This window comes from Cyclopterus lumpus, chromosome 19, assembly GCF_009769545.1.
Source record: "Cyclopterus lumpus isolate fCycLum1 chromosome 19, fCycLum1.pri, whole genome shotgun sequence".
Lineage (NCBI taxonomy): Eukaryota > Metazoa > Chordata > Actinopteri > Perciformes > Cyclopteridae > Cyclopterus > Cyclopterus lumpus.
Genome location: NC_046984.1, coordinates 14,781,468 through 14,800,321, shown reverse-complemented (window position 1 = coordinate 14,800,321; position 18,854 = coordinate 14,781,468). Strand labels below are relative to the sequence as shown.

At 43.8% G+C, this 18,854-nt stretch overlaps 1 protein-coding gene across 2 annotated transcripts in view; it reads left to right on the top strand.

Moving 5' to 3' along the window:
* The first annotated feature begins 1,607 nt into the window (after positions 1 to 1,607).
* Positions 1,608 to 18,854, top strand: part of ttyh2 (tweety family member 2) — a 46,779-nt gene continuing 29,532 nt past the window's right edge. For both annotated transcript variants that reach the window (XM_034558696.1, XM_034558695.1), the window contains exons 1-2: positions 1,608 to 1,736; positions 12,780 to 12,952. In XM_034558696.1, the coding sequence (XP_034414587.1) occupies positions 1,608 to 1,736; positions 12,780 to 12,952 (302 nt within the window). The remainder of the gene's footprint in view (positions 1,737 to 12,779; positions 12,953 to 18,854) is intronic.

Here is an 18,854-nt window from a genome sequence, read left to right as displayed (position 1 = left end):
CTTTTGTGTCCACTGTTTTGTCCTGCCGCAATGCAAACATGATGGATTGCATCATGATGCGTCAATGTCCCAGATAGTGTGATCCTGCTTGTTAAAATGGCATCGGTCGCTTGTGGTGGTTTGACATCTTTCTGTGAGCTCACCGATAATCAAATTCCCATTAAGTACTTGTGAATTATGAGGATTTGAGCAGTAAATGTACCATTGAAATATTCATGTTTACTAAAAAGTTTGGTAAATACTTGATATCCCACAAACACCTTGCAAGTACATTTATTTACTCCATTTGTTGAGCTTATTAATAGAAGCATCTGTTCACTACGCTAGTTTAGCCTTTCTGCTGTTAACTGCATGTACTAAACATCTTAAATTGGGACTAAGATGTATCGTATTAAACATTGTAGTACTACAGTACATGTGTAAAACATGGGATTAGATAATGGGTGAACTGACTAGTCAATGGAGAGAAATCCAGCACTGGTTTGATTACAGTATTTACAGATGTAATGAGAGGTTTGATTACAGTATGTACAGATGTAATGAGAGCCACGTGTATGTATGTAGATGAATATATGTATACATACATGTGTATATGTATGTGTGTATATATATATACATATGTGTATATGTATGTGTGTATATACACATATATGTATGTATATACATATATATGTATGTGTATATACACATATATGTATATATACGTATGTGTATACATATATGTGTATATATATACAAATATGTATATACATACATATATGTATATATATATATACACATACATATGTGTATATATACATATATGTGTATACATACATATATGTATATATATACATATATGTATATATATACATATATGTATATATACATATATGTATGTGTATATATATATATACATACGTATATGTATTGACCACCTTCTATTTTCATTGTATAGTTGGTGAAGATAACATCGGCTAAAGTTTGACTCGGACGTCCCCTTGTGTAAAATAACGTTCTTTGTAATTGTCTCGGTTGACCACTAGGTGGCAGTGCAGTCGTTTAATCCGCAGAGAAACTAATGGAAGAACACTTAAACAATGAAACAGTCAAGATTTAAATTATATTACAACACAACGAACACGTGCGTCCATTAAAACAGTCGCGCAACGGACATGCTGGCCTGTATTTAAAAACTCCTCCAGAGGGGCGTTTTTGCGCGCTCCCGTACGCTATCTCCTCGTGTCCTGACTCGGTGCGCGTCCCCGCTGGTGGTGACTGTTGTGCGAGAGTGTGGAGCAGCTGTCGGTCGGATAGGAGCTCCGGGGTCCGCACGCAGACGCGGAGTGAGATTTATTTCTTCTTCCATGTAAACCACAACAAAAATAACCCCAAAAAACACGGATTTCCACTTGGCGACATCACCGGAGACTCTGCAGGACTTGTCCTCCGGTTCCCCTCACGCGCGGCTGAGAGTTCCCACACACGAGCATGCTTTAATCAGCGCCTTTGTTTGATATGAGACGGGATTAAGATCTCCGGAGCCCGCTTCAGTGCAGGGAGGCTAATTTAGGTGGTGGCCCAACTTTTTTTTTTTTTTTTTTTTTCCTCTTCCTCTCGGGGCAGGGATGTCTTCGGCTCGGGTGGATTACATTGCGCCCTGGTGGACTTACTGGCTTCACAATTTCCCTCATATCAACCTGAGGTTGCAGCCCATTGACAACAGCTTCCAGCCGGAAGAGGAGAACTACCAGCAGGTCAGTAGAAGAAGATGGCACACGGGAGCTTTTATCAGGAGCCCAGTGATGGAGGACACAAGTAAAACAGGGCCACGATATGCAATAGTGGGGTTTTAATGGTATTGGGACCTCTTCATAGAATAATTAATAATATATATGGCTCTTCATTCTCCTGCCAATCCTGTGCCATCACTAACATCAATTGTTATCATTCGGCTGCCTTCAGATTCAGATCACATTGTGCACTATTGATGGAACAAGTGGTCCATAATGTCTCTGTGAATGTCATCCAGTCCACTTAAAGATTCCACCACATTTATTAGGAGCTATATCCATGTCCCATGTATCAGGGGACCGAGTGGAAAAAAAGAAAGAAAAGAAATTCCTCTTTGCAAAAAAAAATGGCATGACACCATTGAGTTATTAGCCCTCCCCCCCCCCCCCCCCCCCCCCCCCAATAAATATGACCAAAATGTTGTTTATTATAAGAGACAGAACATGCACATCTTGTAAATACTGCCCTCAATTGGGCTTTGTTAAATTGTATTATTAAGTTGGGGAGCCAGAGAGTGGATCAGGAGTGTTGGCACAGATTTGTTCCCCCATGGGAAGCGGAGTGGTTCTAACTTCAGAGGCGGTGGGTGACAGGACTGTTTCACACAGTTTGGGTTCAACTGTTGGACGACTAATGACCCGCCTGTGAACACCTGTCAAATACTATGAATGATTTATGATTTCGCTGTTTAATTTTTCAGCGTTACAGCTCAGCTTCTGCCAGCGCATGTTGGTTCGTCATGCTGAGAACAGATGACATTTTAAGTTCATGGCTGCCCACAGCGTCTCAGCACAGCGGTTTTCTTAAGGGTGGGAGGTCAGGGGACGTTCAGGGTCCTAGGGAGTCAGAGACGGGCCTTGTAAAGATGTGGAAGTGATTCATTTCACAAGAGGTGACGGACAACAGAAGAATATATGTGTGTGTGTGTGTGTGTGTGGTCAGTCAAATGTAAAAGAACCATCTGATACAGGATAAACTTGCACAACATCTGTTACATTTAGGCTAAAAATGCCTGGAGTAAAGGAAAGATACCGGAAATAATACCACAAAAGAAGTGAGCCATTGCTCGATATTACTTTGCAATCCCGCTTTCACTGTACGACTGCACACAAATATGGACAACAAGACGTAATCAATGAAAAGACTTTCGTAAATGAAACCTCTGTGACTTGTGCTGAGCTAATGGAATTAAACCGTTATTATTTTTGATGGTTTCTATATGCTTCTCCTGCCGTTGCATTTTTGTTAGCCACTTGGGGGCAGTGGAAACGAGCTGTTAACACGGCACTGGCCTTGTTAGCAAAGTTGCAGAGCAGGTAGCTAGCTAGCGTACACTAGCTACGAAGAGCTTCAGCTGTCTCAGGAAATAAAACAGAACCCCTTATTCTTTTACAGGATTTGAGTGCGGTCACAATCGCCGCAGTGACTGTGGCCCGATAGCATCTTATAGGGTCCAGCGGTCCTTTGACATGATGGCGGCGTCGCTGCAAGCTAGCTACATTTTCAACAGCAACATTAGCATCCTAAAAATAAACATTTTACACTTGCAAACTAGGATATCCAGCTGTATCTTTTATTAGCATAGGGGCTAATAAAAATAATTAAACTGACTATATTTCCCATTAACAGGTGACTAAAGCATTGGCTTCAACATTAGCTGTGATGCTACGCTTGACTTTTAGTTTGATGTGTTTCTGCTCTACAACATATCGCATGGCAGCACAACTGCATTGGACATCGGGTGAGAGGCGGAGAGCCAAGCAAAGTGAAGGTCTTCTTGGTTTCTTTTCGGCCAGTTTCCGTCCTCAGAGTCACCGTGGAAGTAGAGTCAGGGCCGCTTTGGGCTGAGAATCTGAGGAGACTGTCGACCGCAGACAGGCACTCGAGTCGGCCGTGGGGAAACCCCCCATCATCGCAACCATCAGCCCGTCTCGTTCTCTGACTTCTCTATCCGCGTTTCTCTCTCTCTCTCTCTCCGTCCCACTCAGCCACAATGCTGCTGCTTCTGCTCCTCTCTTTTTCGTTTGTTTCTGTTTGTTTCCCAGATGTAGGTCAAGTCCTTCATGCGCCCGCTTTGTAGAACAATTTTCCCGCAGAGCGCCAAAGCCAACGACACGATTTCAAGCTGACGCAATGCTACTTATGCCATTACATCCCCGGCCCTGTGTGTGCTGTCCAACTTCATTCTGATCACCACCTCCTTGGTTGTCGGCATTAGGAGCAGCGACGAAATCCTGCATCCTCCATATCATATGCAGTCGAGCATGGAGAACCAGGGGATATAATTATACATTATATTATACTCGAACTATTGCGACACTGGTATTAATTAACGTTTAATCCGGGTTGTTTCTGCGCCGGAGTGATTGCAGCTGTGTTAAACGGTAAAAGAATTCAGTCTAGCGGAGAAAAAACTGAAGCTTTTTAAATCGAGCCGTGTAATGTTGAGTCCACTCTTTTGTTCAGGAAGTGCTGAATCGATGTTTAGTCGGCCGCGGCGGTGGACGGTATCGAGCAGTTGTGCCGGGGCCTTTAACCCAGACAGCACGCCGTCTCAGGGGAACGGTAATTGGCTAGTTGGAGTTGTGGGCCATCCTGGTGGATTGTTGGCTTTGGGCCATTGAATGTGATGGAATGCAAGGGGTCATGGTATTCCACTGTTCTTTGTGTGTGTGTGTGAGAAAGTGTGTGTGTGTGTGTGTGTGTGTGGTAGTTGATTTCTTCCCTCTGTTGGATTGTCAGTAAAGGAATGTCTGAGTCACCTGACTAGAGCCCTTCTCTAATTTCTGTCTCCTGACAATAAGCAAGCTATTCTTCTTCACCACACACACATACACACACACTTTTTGGAAAATCTCATCCAGTGAGTGCAGAGTGAATAAGGGTTCTGTGTGGTTGAAACGACCTTCAGTAGGTCATTCGTTGTAGGTCCTGGTTGTTTACTACACACACGACAAGCACTCTGTTTTAAGCATGCCGAGGCCTTTACTGACCTCTCCGTGAGCAAGTGGCACCCCGTCGTTGTTGAGGGTCGCTTTAGGGCAGTGCACACGCCCCTGAGATACTCCGCTGATCTCCTCAGCGATCACTTCGCCCTCCACAGCCCGTCTAAAGTGTTTAATGTATTTCGCAGCTCCTCATCTTCTCTCCGTCCCGAGACCTGGAGGACGGAGAGAAGGCAAACACTGAAAACGGAAAAAGTTCATCCCGAAATAGGACAGGGGCCTAGTTTTTCTAATGTGTGTGTGTGTGTGTGTGTTGAGCCAGACGTCATGTGTAGGTCGGCAGGTCCTGATCCATCTGACTTCCCTTCCCATTTCCTGCTTTGTGACCCAAACAAGTTTGTGCCAAATGTTTTCTGAGTCCATCACGTGGCCGGCTGGTCCTCATGCTCTGATGCCACTAAAGCAGCGGGGGTCATAACAGTTCATGGAGCAGGCATGAGCCCTAAAACCAACGATGAGTCAGCATTTTCTTTTCACTTCCGCTTCCCCGACTTCAAGTCAATGGGCTTTCTGGTTGGACGCACGGGATAATGGTCTGTGGTTCATTTTAATTCTGGAAGAAAAAAAAACATCAGTAGATGCCCATCTTGTGATTTCTGAAGCTTTTACGTGTTGGAAAAAAAGTTGTTTGCATGCGACCGTCCCGTGGTTTGTTTAAAAACGTCTGCTGATCGCACCGTCATTAGAGATAATTAAATAACATTTGTCCATCGGGGTAACAACGGCTCTTTGTCCGTGATAAACCAATCTTCACTTTTTCTCGTCTCGCCAACGATCACTTCAACGTGGAGCTCCAGACGGGTTTCTTTTGAAAGCTTTAGTCTCTCGCCGTTACCGCCGGCCCAGTGTGATACGGGATGGATGAACACGCTATTCAATTGCGGGAGCAAACGCACACTCTTAACACCCTCGATATTTCTGGCTCAGTGGCATTTCTCACTGAGACTCCCTGGGAACAATGTTCCACCCGAACGCATTGCTAACAGCCTCCTCCTCCAGACCTCTCGGTTTCTTCTGTTGTCTTTGTCTCGCCCCTCCCCCCCCCCCCCCCCCACACTCTCCCTCTCTCATTTGCATGTGTTCATCAGCATTTCCTGCCCCTTCCCCTATTTGCACATTGATGTTAGACCTTCACACAACGATCTAAATGTCGCGTCAGAGCCGCTCGTGTGTGGAAGGCCAAGGACTGTATGAGGTCCCCCTTTTTAAAAATAAAACACAAAATAATGTCCTTTTTAAGTGATGCGGTCCATCTTCACCTGAAGCCTTTTTCACTGAGAACAGCTGATTCTACAACTGGACGCCTCAGCTGTTGTGTGAGCTGTGTTTATTTTCGTGTGATAGAAAATGGAAAACCATGCATACCAAGGGCCCGCAAATACATCCATCATCTGCTCAGCTCTCACAACCAACTCTGATTGCATTGGAAATTTAACAACCCGTATCGCCTCCTCCTCAAGGACAATCAATCTTTTAAATCCAAATCTGTCGTTCCGTATTTCCATGCTTCCTGTCCCAACTCAGCCTCTCTCCCTGTTTGTGTGAATGACTGTTGTTAAAATTGGTGCAGTCCTTTTGTTTAGTCTTCGCTTGCATGCATATAGAAAGATGCACTCCGTGTTGTCCCCCCCTCCCCCCCTAGCTTTCTAGAAGCTCATTAACCCCAATCAGAGTGCTGAGCATCACCCTATTGGCTACGTAGATGGTACGGCCGAGCTCTGTGCTAATAAGACAGTACATCCATCCCATCTAACGACATTTAAACAGGATATGGCAGCACTGATGCCGGTGGTTTAAGATTGTCTGGTGGTCCTCCGCGTTTCCCTGTGATGCGATAAAGAACTGAACTGGGACAAGTGGATTCAGGCAGCCACATTCCCCTCCAGCAGAAACAACAATGAAAGTGTGCTCTTCCCAGGAAGCTGGTGTGGGGGGGGGGGGGGGGGGGGGGGGGTCCTTTGTTGTGGGGGTGCAGCATCCACATCATGACCTCTGACTCTCCTGGGGGAAAAGGTTTGGGCTTGGGGGTTCTCGCAGAGCGTGTCAAGGAAATTGCCGGTAAGCGCGACACCCGCAACGGAACCGGTTCCAAGAAAGAGATCCGTGGAAGGTTATTCGGTGCAACCGGAATAAGACGAACATTTCTCTCTCGCTAAAATCTCAGAAAGCGAGCGGGCACTACACCTCCCAAAGCCCCTGAGACCCTCAGTTTGTTGTGGCAGAATGTCGAGGGCAACAAAGCAGTGCAGCGTAACAGATAGGATCCTTTACCAACGAAGCCCCTTCATCCTCCCTCCTCCTCCTCCTCCTGTCATCCATAACCCATGGGTCGCTTTGCTGGGACTTAATGGCGTCCCAGCTGTGAACATGGGCTGGCCGAGTGCACTGTGCCGGAAAGAGCCTCGGTCCCTCAGGCTCTCACCCGAATGTCAGAGTGCGACAGGCAGCAGCATGGAGGAAGCCAGTGGGGCTGGACTGCTCCATTGATCTTTGGGGAGGGGGAGGGGGAGGGGGGGGGGCGTTTCTTCTTAGTGATGATGCCATTTCTCAAGGCATTCGGCAGCCTAATGCGGCTCCTAATGGCACCACAAATTATTTAAACACAGTGTTGTTATTGTACTGTGCAACATGTTAAACGTATCAAAAGATAAATTGTTATAATATAATAATAATATAAGTATTCTAAGCGGAATCTGTCTGTTGTTGCTCTTTAAGGGGGAAACTTAAAGAGCAACAACAATCCGTTTCCAGGAAAACTACTGAAGGCAGTTCGATAATGACTCGGGGAGCTTTGAGAACATCACTGATCATGCTGTTAGTTATCTCAGCTTGAGCTTGAATTATGGGAATTGTAGGCCTAAAAGTCAGGATATCTCTGGATGATTTTTGAAACGGGCCACTTGAGGGTCTCCCTACTTCACAGTTGCGCAAGAAAAGAAATCGCTAGAACACCCCCTTAAAGAAAAATGGGATTGAATTACAGAAAGTAAAAGACCGTCTCCCACTGGGCAGAAGGATCTTTTTCAGGTGGAATTCCTTCCTTTTTGTCCACGTCTTCTTCCGCCTCTAACTGACCTGACAACGGTTTAGCTCCTTTCGAGTTGAGGGAACGTCACTGTCCGTTCGAGCCACACACTTCGCACACGTCGTACATCAGTGCACATCGTGCGCCTGGAGACCTCCTCCACCTACGCACTGCTGCCTGCCACCTGCCGGGAGGCACTTCGTACCGCTTAGCAGGCCGTTAACGCGACTCCAAGCACGTGGACCTCCGCTGTATGCGTTAGCTCTGCTTTGCAACAGATGGAGGAGCTCTCCAGCTCTATCTATTAATTATGGTCACTACGTGTTTATTAAAAATAGATTCTGGATGGGCGCTCGGCATACGGCACAGACTACACACAACTTAGACGGCTCCTGTGTTTTCTGTTGGTTCCAATGAAGCACCTCAAATCAACAGTGGAGTGCCCATCAAGAGGCTTTTATTCAAGTCAGATGTTCTGAGTAAGAAAAATAAATAAATTCTATTAAATAATTCCTCCTGATGAAATGAAGGTGCGTGACCGTGAGGCTTAATAGCAGCAGTGTGAGGCATTTTAGGGGATCTATTAACAGCAATGTAATAAAAATAATCATAACTATTTAATTAGTGTGTGATCTCCTGAAATCAAGCCAATATCTATAGAGGGAGCGAGTCCCCAGTCACGGAATCCGCCATGTTTCTACGGTAGCCCAGAACGGACAAACCAAACGGGGCCTGCCTTCTTTTTTTTACGTCCCTGAAGGCCACCGTAGTTCTCCAACTGCGGCAAACACGAACAAATCTGTGGTACCGCGAGCCGCCGCTTGACATCCCATAAGTAGTGTTATTGTGCCGAGGAGGGGGAGGGGGGGGGGGGGGGGGGGGGGGGGGAAGATAAAGGGAAATAAAGGACGAAACAACCAATCTGTGTTAAAACTGACGCGAGGAGAACGGACGTTCGGTTACATTATGATGCGTTCAGGCTCCGTTCGGTGAATATGAGTGTTGTGTGAAGGTGAATTATAACGTTATGATGTGTTCACATGAAATCTCATAAAATAGTTTTGGTGATTAACTTGAATAAACATAGTTGTTTGAAGGCGATGTTTTCACAGCAACATAAATAGACATTAGAGATGGATTATGAGCTGTTTACAGATCCCTCTAAGCAGCTTATAATACATAATTACAATTGTTTTAATCCATAAGAATACAATCTTTTGTTTCCTTATACTTTGAATTGTGTGTTTTTCTAAAGAAAAAATGCTATAAATTACTATTATAAAGTGAAAGGATAACATTTAGAATGTTGGATGGTTTACAGACTTTTATAATAAAACAACAAAGGGATCTATATCTACTAATATGGATCATCAATAATCGGTAATTAATATCAGCTGCAAAAAAAAAAACGTGATCTATAAAAGTTATATCTTTTTTTCTTCCGTTGCACTTCAAGTATTCAGTGGGCTGTAATCTGCCTTTTTAAATATGGATACGTGAACCGCGATGAGGTTTGATTTGTTGCAGGGCTTTTTAGATGAATCAATTACTTTGTTAAAAGAAGCTCAATTGGCAATTATGATGAATTGATTAGTTGGATTGGTATTTTTTTATTCCATTTTTACATTTTATAGATAAAACGAATAATGGGATTAATAAAAAAAATGAAAAAAGATGAAAACACGCAATGAGTTGAATAATAATGATCTTTAATTGGATTACATTGGATGTCCTTCATATCCACCAGACGGCGTTAACCGAGTGTCAATGAATGGCGGATGATTTTTCTTGCTACGCTCTTGTGTGTTTTATTTTTTGCACATTCAACAATGGGATTCGTCGGTTTTGCTCATTATTTTTTTGGGGTGGGGGAGAAAAGAAGAACATCGTAGCGTTACGCAACGTTGCAGCCTCAGGGGGAAGCCATCGACAATGGACTTGAAATACGAGGGAAACTAGGCCGTGCTCTCAGTGTTGAGGAGTGTGTCGGAGGTAGCCACGTGTGATGAGGAAGCTGTGTCTTTGTCTTCCCATTGTGTGCACAGGAACGCGCAAACGCACACACTTTGTCATTCTTTCCTGCGCCTTCACTCTCTCTCATCCACGCCCTCGCTGTTTTTATTACCAGCGATATTCCCTTCCATCACGCTGTCACCTTCCTATTTCTCTTCTTCTTCTTCTTCGTCGTTCTCCCCCCTCGTCTTCTACTGCCTCCACTTCGGGGAATGCCATTACGCTTAGCTCGATATTCCTTCCTTTCTTTCCTCGTGTCACTGCCTCCAGCCTTGTGCAACCCCCCCCCCCCCCCCCCCCCCCCTCCCCCACACACCCCCCTTTCCCCCCTCTTGTCTGTGGAGGAAACACACCGAGGAGACAGTGGAGTGGGCCTCTTGAGTTAGGGTTGAGTAAGTAAGGAGAAGGGTGTTACAGCGAGGCTGTTTTTATGGGAGACGACTCAGACCTAATCCAGGTAGCAGTGAAGTGGTCAGAGCTGCCAATTTGAATTTTTTTTTTTTAACCAAAGAGCGAATGTGTGCACCCGCCGGTCTGTAAAAGATAAATGGTGTGTGTGAGTGTGTGTGTGTGTGTGTGTGTGTGTGATCTTCCACTGAATGGGCTGCTACATAATTCAGGAGCCATTACTTTTGCATCCTAGTACTGAGAAGAATGGAAAGTAGAGGGAGGGAGAGAGAAAGAAAGTGGAGAGTGTTGTTTTGGCCATGACTGCTTTAAAAGCTACCTTGGAATAAATGTTTCACCCAAATACATTTGGGATTTCCTTCTAAAGCCGGGGGCACTTTTTACAGAAGGACAACCCTCCGAAAGCCGGCGTTGGCACAGCGGTATTGCGTCATCGAAGTTCTCCGTCTGTCCGTCCCATTCTCGTGAACGCCGAGGGGAAACAAATTTCAGGGATGACCGGATTCACATTCATGGCCATAACTCAATAATTCCTATTCTGACAATTTATACACAAATATCTAAAACACGAGAGGCGGGTTAAATTCTACGAGGGTAGAATCTTGAATCACAAGACAGGGCCCTGGCCATTCAAGCAGGCCCATCACATGCTGCTTGGTTCAAATAGTTCGTCCTTTTCACTCGTCCCCTCCATCCCCCGTTGCAAAAATAAACCTAAATAAACCGCCTTCCTCTGTGCCTCTATTACCCACCCGAGCCCCACATCTCCATTTAACGCGTTCACCTCAATTAAACCCGGTCTACGCCGGCTCTCGCCTCTCCACCCCCCCCCCACCCCCCCTCCAGCCATCGAGACGGCACGAGGAGCGTCCTCTTTGTCTCACCTTGGTGCGCCCCCCGCCATCCGTCTGTCTGAGCACACCCATTAGCACATTTCCGCTAATCTCCGCACCTATTTCACGAGGCACGGGAGAATATGAGTCAACGGGAGGAGATCCTTTCTCTTGACACTGCTCCTGCGTTTTTTTCTTTTTTCTCTCCTTCTTCCCCCTTTTTATTTTTTCTTTGTCAGCAGATGCGCGGACGTCGACATGAGAGGCATGTAGCCGTGAAATGGGACAAGAAGAGGCACGGCGCCCCCAACAGATGGAGCTAGGTGGAGATTATTTTTTTAGGAGCAAGCGAACAAGACGGAGATTCAAAAGTGCAAAAAGCGAGTGAACACGCGTGATCACGATATCTATAAATAGAGGGACCGTGACGACAAACAGCTGTTTTGAGGCTTCTGGAGGATTATCAGCCAATTGGAGATTTCCCAGCCTCTTCTCGTGGCAATCCTTGACATATATCCGTCCATCTTTGGGGGATTTTTAATCCTACACATCGCAGCATGAGAACAGATGGCTCAGCACTAAAACGATTTTGGATAAACAAAATGAAAAGGAAGAGTAAAGGGGGGAGGGTCTGAGCTTCAATAAACCCCATCTGCTCACACACGGATGCAGAATTGCGAGGACAGTCTCGCAGAAGGTGGGATGGGGATGGGGGGGGGGGGGGGAATGCAGCCGGTCTGGAGTTTGAGGCCGGTGAAGACATTCGTTCTTTTTTTTGTGTCTTATTGCGTACGGCATTAATCACACTGACTTTTAACGTCGGTTTGAAATTGTTTGTTTCGGAGTCACAGAACATCCTTTGACAGAGGAACATGTCCAGTGGGAGCCAGAAGAAAATAAAGGACCGGTCATTTTGACTTTTGTCCACTTTGCTGACAATACTTTTATTGTTCTTTCACATGAGAATATGCTTGAATGCAGGAGTTTAAATGGGTCCACGTCGCGATAAGCTCGATTTGTCAGTGCTTGTGCACACGTGTTCTCCTACGAGTGTAGGAAGAACACGGAAGAATACCTACGAGCTCACAAACTATGAATTAAGATCAGAAAACATGGGAGATTTGGCTCCCCTTCCTCTGTCAAATGCAGGGAGGCGGGGCTTAAAGAGACGGGTGGTGAATACAGGTATATTCGTATACAGTATGAGAGAAATAATGTGTATTTATAACATTCAAGCACGCAAACAAAAGACAAGATGAAAATGAGCATTGTTTGTCCCCTTTAAGTACGTTCAGATGCTGGTTTAGCTCCTTTTATTTAAGTAAAGGATCTTCTCTCACCACTGTCCACATGTCGCTGCACGCATTTTGTATATAATATCTCACCATTGCCATTATTGTGCGTGCGCTATGTCATGTGCACACTATTTCCTTTTTTTCTTTGCGAATGTAACTGCTGCTGCACACATCTTTATTTATTCTTAACTCCCACTCACTGTTAATTGTATGTTATCCCTCTACGTGTGCATTGCTACGCACTCCTGGTTAGATGCTCAACTGCATTTTCTCCTTGATCTTACTTATTAAATGTGCCGTCAAAAAAAGACTGCCTTGCCTACGTTATGTAAAACTCGTGAATCATTTAATATAAGCATTAGCCACGAGTGACCCTACATTCCACTTCAATCATCCAATGCCCCCCTCCCCCTCTCTTCTCCCGTAGTCTCTCATATTCCTGGGCTGCGTGGCGGCCGCGGGGCTCGGCCTCAACCTGCTGTGTCTGGCCGTCTACCTGAGCTGCTTGTGCTGCTGCCACAAGGACGAAGAGGAGGAGAGCAAGAAGACCAACTCCTGCTGCGTCACCTGGTCCGCTGTCGCCGCCGGCCTCATCACATGGTGAGAGAGTCAAGACCAGGTGTCATGAGTAACTGCTGCGCACGCACGCACACACACACACACACACACACACACTTTGTTGATGTCTGCTGCGCTGTGTGTTTTCAACACGTTTCTTCATTGGAACATTCTCTGTTCCCGCACCAGATCCGTCTGTCTGTCTGTCTGTCTGTCTGTCTGTGTCTATGTGTCTGTCTGTCTGTCTGTATCTATGTGTCTGTCTGTCTGTCTGTGTCTATGTGTCTGTCTGTCTGTCTGTGTCTATGTGTCTGTCTGTCTGTCTGTGTCTATGCATCTGTGTCTGTCTGTCTGTGTCTATGTGTCTGTGTCTGTGTCTGTCTGTCTGTCTGTGTCTATGTGTCTGTGTCTGTGTCTGTCTGTCTGTCTGTGTCTATGTGTCTGTCTGTCTGTCTGTGTCTATGTGTCTGGCTGTATCTGTCTGTGTCTGTCTGTCTGTGTCTATGTGTCTGTCTGGCTGTATCTGTCTGTCTGTGTCTATGTGTCTGTCTGTGTCTGTCTGTCTGTGTCTGTCTGTATGTGTCTGTCTCCCATCTGTATCCTCCAGGTGTTCATTGTCTCTTTCCTGGCTCCTCTTTTGAAAGCTTCTATCTGCACGTCGTGGTTATGGTTTCACGGCGTGTGAAGTCGTCTTTATGTCCTCTCTTTTGACGAGATCAGTCTCTTTTGACGAGATCAGTCTCTTTTGACGAGATCAGTCTCTTTTGCTTCCGTGAGACATTGATGAAACCTTCACGATAACCCCTTACTTACCCTTTCCACATTTCTGTGCGATTTAAAGTTGTTGTTTTATATATTTAAAAAAAAACCTCCTGTGCACGTCACCGGCTGGATAACGCAGCACAAATAATGGGAAAACAGGTCCCAGGTTTTGCTCATGGTGAGTCCAATTTGCATTCTCATTAGTCCCATTAGCAGAGATCTAATGTCGCCATCACACAACAGAAGGAAACCAATAATGAATTCAGAGCCTTGTTATCACGTCTCATGGATGAGGACGTTGCTCAGTTAAGCTCTTAAATGACTTAAATGAGACTATTTCATGTGATTTAACTGTGGAGGAGCCGTGCAACAGGACGCTGGAGGCTGCTGGAGCTCATCAGCTATACTGTGGTGAACTGAAAACCTTGAGTTGCCATAGCGATTGATAATTACCAGCATTAATAGCCGTTAGCCTGGTTACAGACGTTCGTTATTTCTTACTCGGATCCAACTTTTCCGTTTTTTTCCGCTGCCGACCTCAAACCCCGCAAAATCCCATAATGCTGCCGACCGACATTAACGTGTTCACAGATGATGATGAGGGCGAAGATGAATTCACCCAAAAAAAAAACGCACGCTGATGCAACTCAGTCAGCGCTTCCACCACCAGATTGGGTTAATTGTTAAATGGATATCCTGAGAGGCCGATCACAATTATGATTCACATCCACCTGAATTCATTACGGTGTGAAGGAAAAGAAATATAGATAATAAATGCGTGTCCATAGACCCATTTTAAGTAATTAACCCCCTCAAGTCCGAAGCTAAAAGCCGGATGATGAATATTCCCCACTAAAGCGCTAATCATACAGCACTTTTAACTTTTATTTTTCCGCGGTTTGCAATCGGCTTCTGTCCCCACCCAGTCGACCGGTCTTCATTATGTGACATTTAATTTATGCATGTGCAGCTCCCCCTTTTCTCACATTAAAGATGTATGGTGCATAATTCAAATAAGTACAGCGGCAGAAGGAGCCGAGGACTCTCTGGCCCAAGATTTCTAAAGAAAATCATATCTGGTCTTTACTTCAAAAGAAGAAAAAAATACCTTGAGCACTTTGAAAAATCATGTCTCTCAAAATGTGGCGTTTCATATATTTTTTTAAAGTAATCCCATTAGTGACATGTTTTTTTTTGGTCCGGATTAGATTCAAAGAGCTCGCAAAGGGCCGACTTGATGAGTTGTAAGACCTTTTTTTTTTTTTTTAAAGAGAAAACGTCCTGTGGGGAATCAACTCTCCTTCATGTGATTCATAACTTTGATTATGTCCTTTATGGATGTGTGGAGCGATTGGTTGTCTAGTGGGTTTTTGGGTCCGGCTTCATTTAAATCTCACTGGTCCAGATCCTCTCCCAGGCCTCTCACCATCACTACAGTATCCACTTATCGTAGGACATGTGTACCGGATCTCCATTATCTTGACGTTATATTAGTGTATGATATATTTCTACGTTCTCTCGGCTTATCGTACAACACCATGACATTGAAAATAATTACGTTATTGACACCAGCGTGATCATTTTTATTATCATCGAGGTCGTTATGGACTTTTCGTGAGATTTATTGACATGAGCTCGATAATTTTTTTTTACATTAGCGTATATGATACATAAATGTGACCGCGATCGTTTTGTCTCGTTATTGACTCATCGTACGATTTATGGACGTGACCGTGATCATTTCTTATGTCCTAGACGTCGCCCGTTGTGTTTACATGTGTGTTTGTTGACATGATAATGTTTCTCATCAGTGTCCATTGTATTTATTGTTTTGGTTGTGTGTAGTTTTATTTGACTTACTATATATTTTATTTTGTTCCCATTCTAATTCCAATGTTGTAATTTATAACACACGTTTGAAGACTTCTATTAAGCATTGGGAGTGCTCTTTATATTTTGACAATTATTTTAGACCTTATGATTGATCCATTTTGACAGTCTGATAAGCCAATAAATAAACATAAACAATATTAATATTAACATACTTGTTAAAGACTAACACGATTAACTTTTAGAATACTTTAAATGAAAAGAGGTATGAAACGTAGGCAGTAGAGACACTGAAGTTATTTCAAGTTATTCTCCACTTGAAATATGTATTTATGTTTGTTTTAGTAGCTTAACAGTAATATAGTTCCCAATATAATTTTGACTTTTCACATATACTGTATTGTTATTGCATGTTTATTTTTAGCATGTATTACACTTTATACTGAACTATAAGTACTAGACAAATAACCAGTTACTTTGTAGATTAAGAGGCAACTTTCAACTTCTTTAAACTGTTAGAGAGGGAACATTATTACTGTTTAATCCATTATTTTACCAGAAAAAAAGATGAACACCTATTAATACGGCTGATCCTGAGACGGGAGAAAGTTGTGCCTGGTCCCTGTTTCAATGCATTTTGAAATATACAAAACATATGTTTGAAAACAAAGTTCAAAGAAGTACATTTAAGTAATTGAACAGAATTTTCACTTAAAAGTATATTTTTCTTGTAATACATTTCTTGAAATTATACCACAGTACAATTATTTTAAAGTGTGTTAAGTTGATTTTGTATACTTTTTATATATTTGTACCAATTCTTTGATGGTACATTTGAAATGTACTAATGAAAATGTCAGTATATGTCAGTATATCCATGTTTTATAAGAACAAAAAAAAAACTTTTAAACTTTCCAGATTGCTGCGATCGTCTCTGAGACCCTCCACCCACACCCTCAGTTTTCCATTCAGCTATTTACACGTGAAAATGATACATTTCAATAATGAACGGTTTGTTTGTATGCTCAAAATATTGAAGAAATACACCTTTTTAAGGCCATTGTTGTGCCCCGCAGACGTTAACACTTAAGGTAGGAGGTTCTGCACCGACTTGGGACGACATTAAACCCACTGAGAGTTATTCATTCTCTATAAGTGGATTCATATTTCTGTTTTGCTGGCCAAGATATTGATGCATCTGCGTTTCATGATACAAAACTCTCACAGAGCGAGGAGGCCAGACACATCGCGCCTGCACACGTTTAGTCTATTAATAGTTGCCGAGGGCGTTTTTTTTCATTTTCTGCTGCAGGTGGAAGCTTTTGGTTCCTTTTTTTTTTCTGAATTCCCCTCAATGTCTTTTTATCCACTTTGTCATTTATCAACATGACAGTTTGGGTTCTTGCTCGGTGCGCGGCACGTCTACTCCGATCTACGATATTCTTTCTCTTTGAATTAGACCGTGGATATTCAAAGGAGGAGCAGCACAGGAAGGGACGTCCTCCCAGTTCCCTTATAGAATAATTAGATTCTACCGTTACAGTATTTGCACGTTTCTCCCGGCTACTTCTTACCGAACGCTTTTGTTCTGTGTTCAGACACAGAGAGATAAAAGGAGAGAAACTCCTGTGGTGTGTTTTTTGTTTTTGTAGCTAGATGTTTTGGTGGGAAACGAACAACAACAACAAAGAAAATGCATTTGTAGATTATTATTAAATGTTATTGCACCTTTTATTCCTGCCTTTTCTGCTTCTGTCTTGCTCCGGTCATCCCATCGTCTCGCTCTCTGCTCGCGTGTCATTGCGTTTGCCGTAAACTGTCCGTCTCCCTGCCCACATGTATATTCAGTATACGCTCGTGTCGCTGTCAGTCTGTCTCTTCTCGTCTGTCAGCATCTTTCACTTGCTGTCTCTCTCCAAACGGATGCTTTTTTTAAGGTTCTTCTCTTCATCTTTCTGCCTTAAATGTATCTCCTCCCCGCCTCTCCCTGAGGTTTATGTTACAACCTGCAGAGTGGGTGGTTTACCTGCAGGGGGGGGGTCAGCTAATGAGGCTCTGTCCCCCCGTTGTTCACCACTCTGCTGCTGCACCGAGACGATCGCTCTGCTCAACGCTTATCCGGGAAGATCAGTTAGCTCAAATGTATACGATAGTGTAGTTTGTGACAGTGTGGGCTCCACGGGAAAAGGGTCCATTAGGCTCACTCCTGATTGCCAATTCAATTCCATTCAATTCAGTTTATTTTGTATAGCCCAACATCACAAATTACAAATTTGCCTCAGAGGGCTTTTCCATTTTCCAGAAATCCATTTGGTACTAACCTGAACACCATCGAGAGGTTGTCACGGTTATCTTAATAGATGAACGTTAGAAATGGATAGCTGAAGGTAACGCACGATTAGTTATCTAAAAGTAATCGATAAACAGCTGAGATGGAGGTAATGGCCTCGTGCTTGAATTTAATCGTGAGTACGATATAAGTGGATGTGGTGATTCAAGAGATGAATCTGTATTGATGTTTTATGGTTTATTAAATAAGTGAAGAGGCAGCCACACTCGTGAAAACCTTGCACAGTTATTAACGAGGTCATACAATGTAGATTTATAATAAATCCTCAAATCAAATCGCCAAATGCTGCGTCTGCTCAACGCCAAGCAGTGGAATGGATCCCAGTTAAGCGGTTTGCCTCCCTGGTTTATATTGTCTGGCGTCGATGATTCAGATAAAGCTCCGAGCTCCGTGTCAAACCCGTGTGAGAGGTAGCTCCCTCCAAGAAACGACCTTTAAAAACAACTCTGTATCATTTAACAGCTCCACCAAGTAACCACACACAGACAGGCCGTGTGTGAAAGGGACAACTGGAATAAACGACTGGGAAAGCAATAAATGCAGATTATTGGGTTTGTAAAGTATGTAAAGTGTCTACAACACATTCGCCAGATCTCAGACCAGTTAAACCATCCTTTTTGGAGCGATGTCAGACAGCAGCACTCTGTGAAACTGAATATTTGAGCGCAGTTAGAAAAGAGCGTAACAATTTGCATTTGACTATATCGCTAAAAAGTGGGTGGAGTTAAAACCCAATTGGAGGTACACAATAAAGGACTGAAAAAAAGACAAAGGCAGCTCCGAGAGACTACTCAAGAGTGCAGCCGATGGTTATTCTGTTTGTGTTGATGCTCCAGCTGAACAAATGAAATCCTTGGATGACTGAAGCAGTTTTAAATAATGCATACACGCCACTAGGCCAAAAAACCTGTATTGTATAATTTGTGGTTCAAAGAGTTATGTTTACAGACATCCAAACAGTGTCTCGCAGCCCGGCTGCTGTAACGAACACATTTGCCTTCT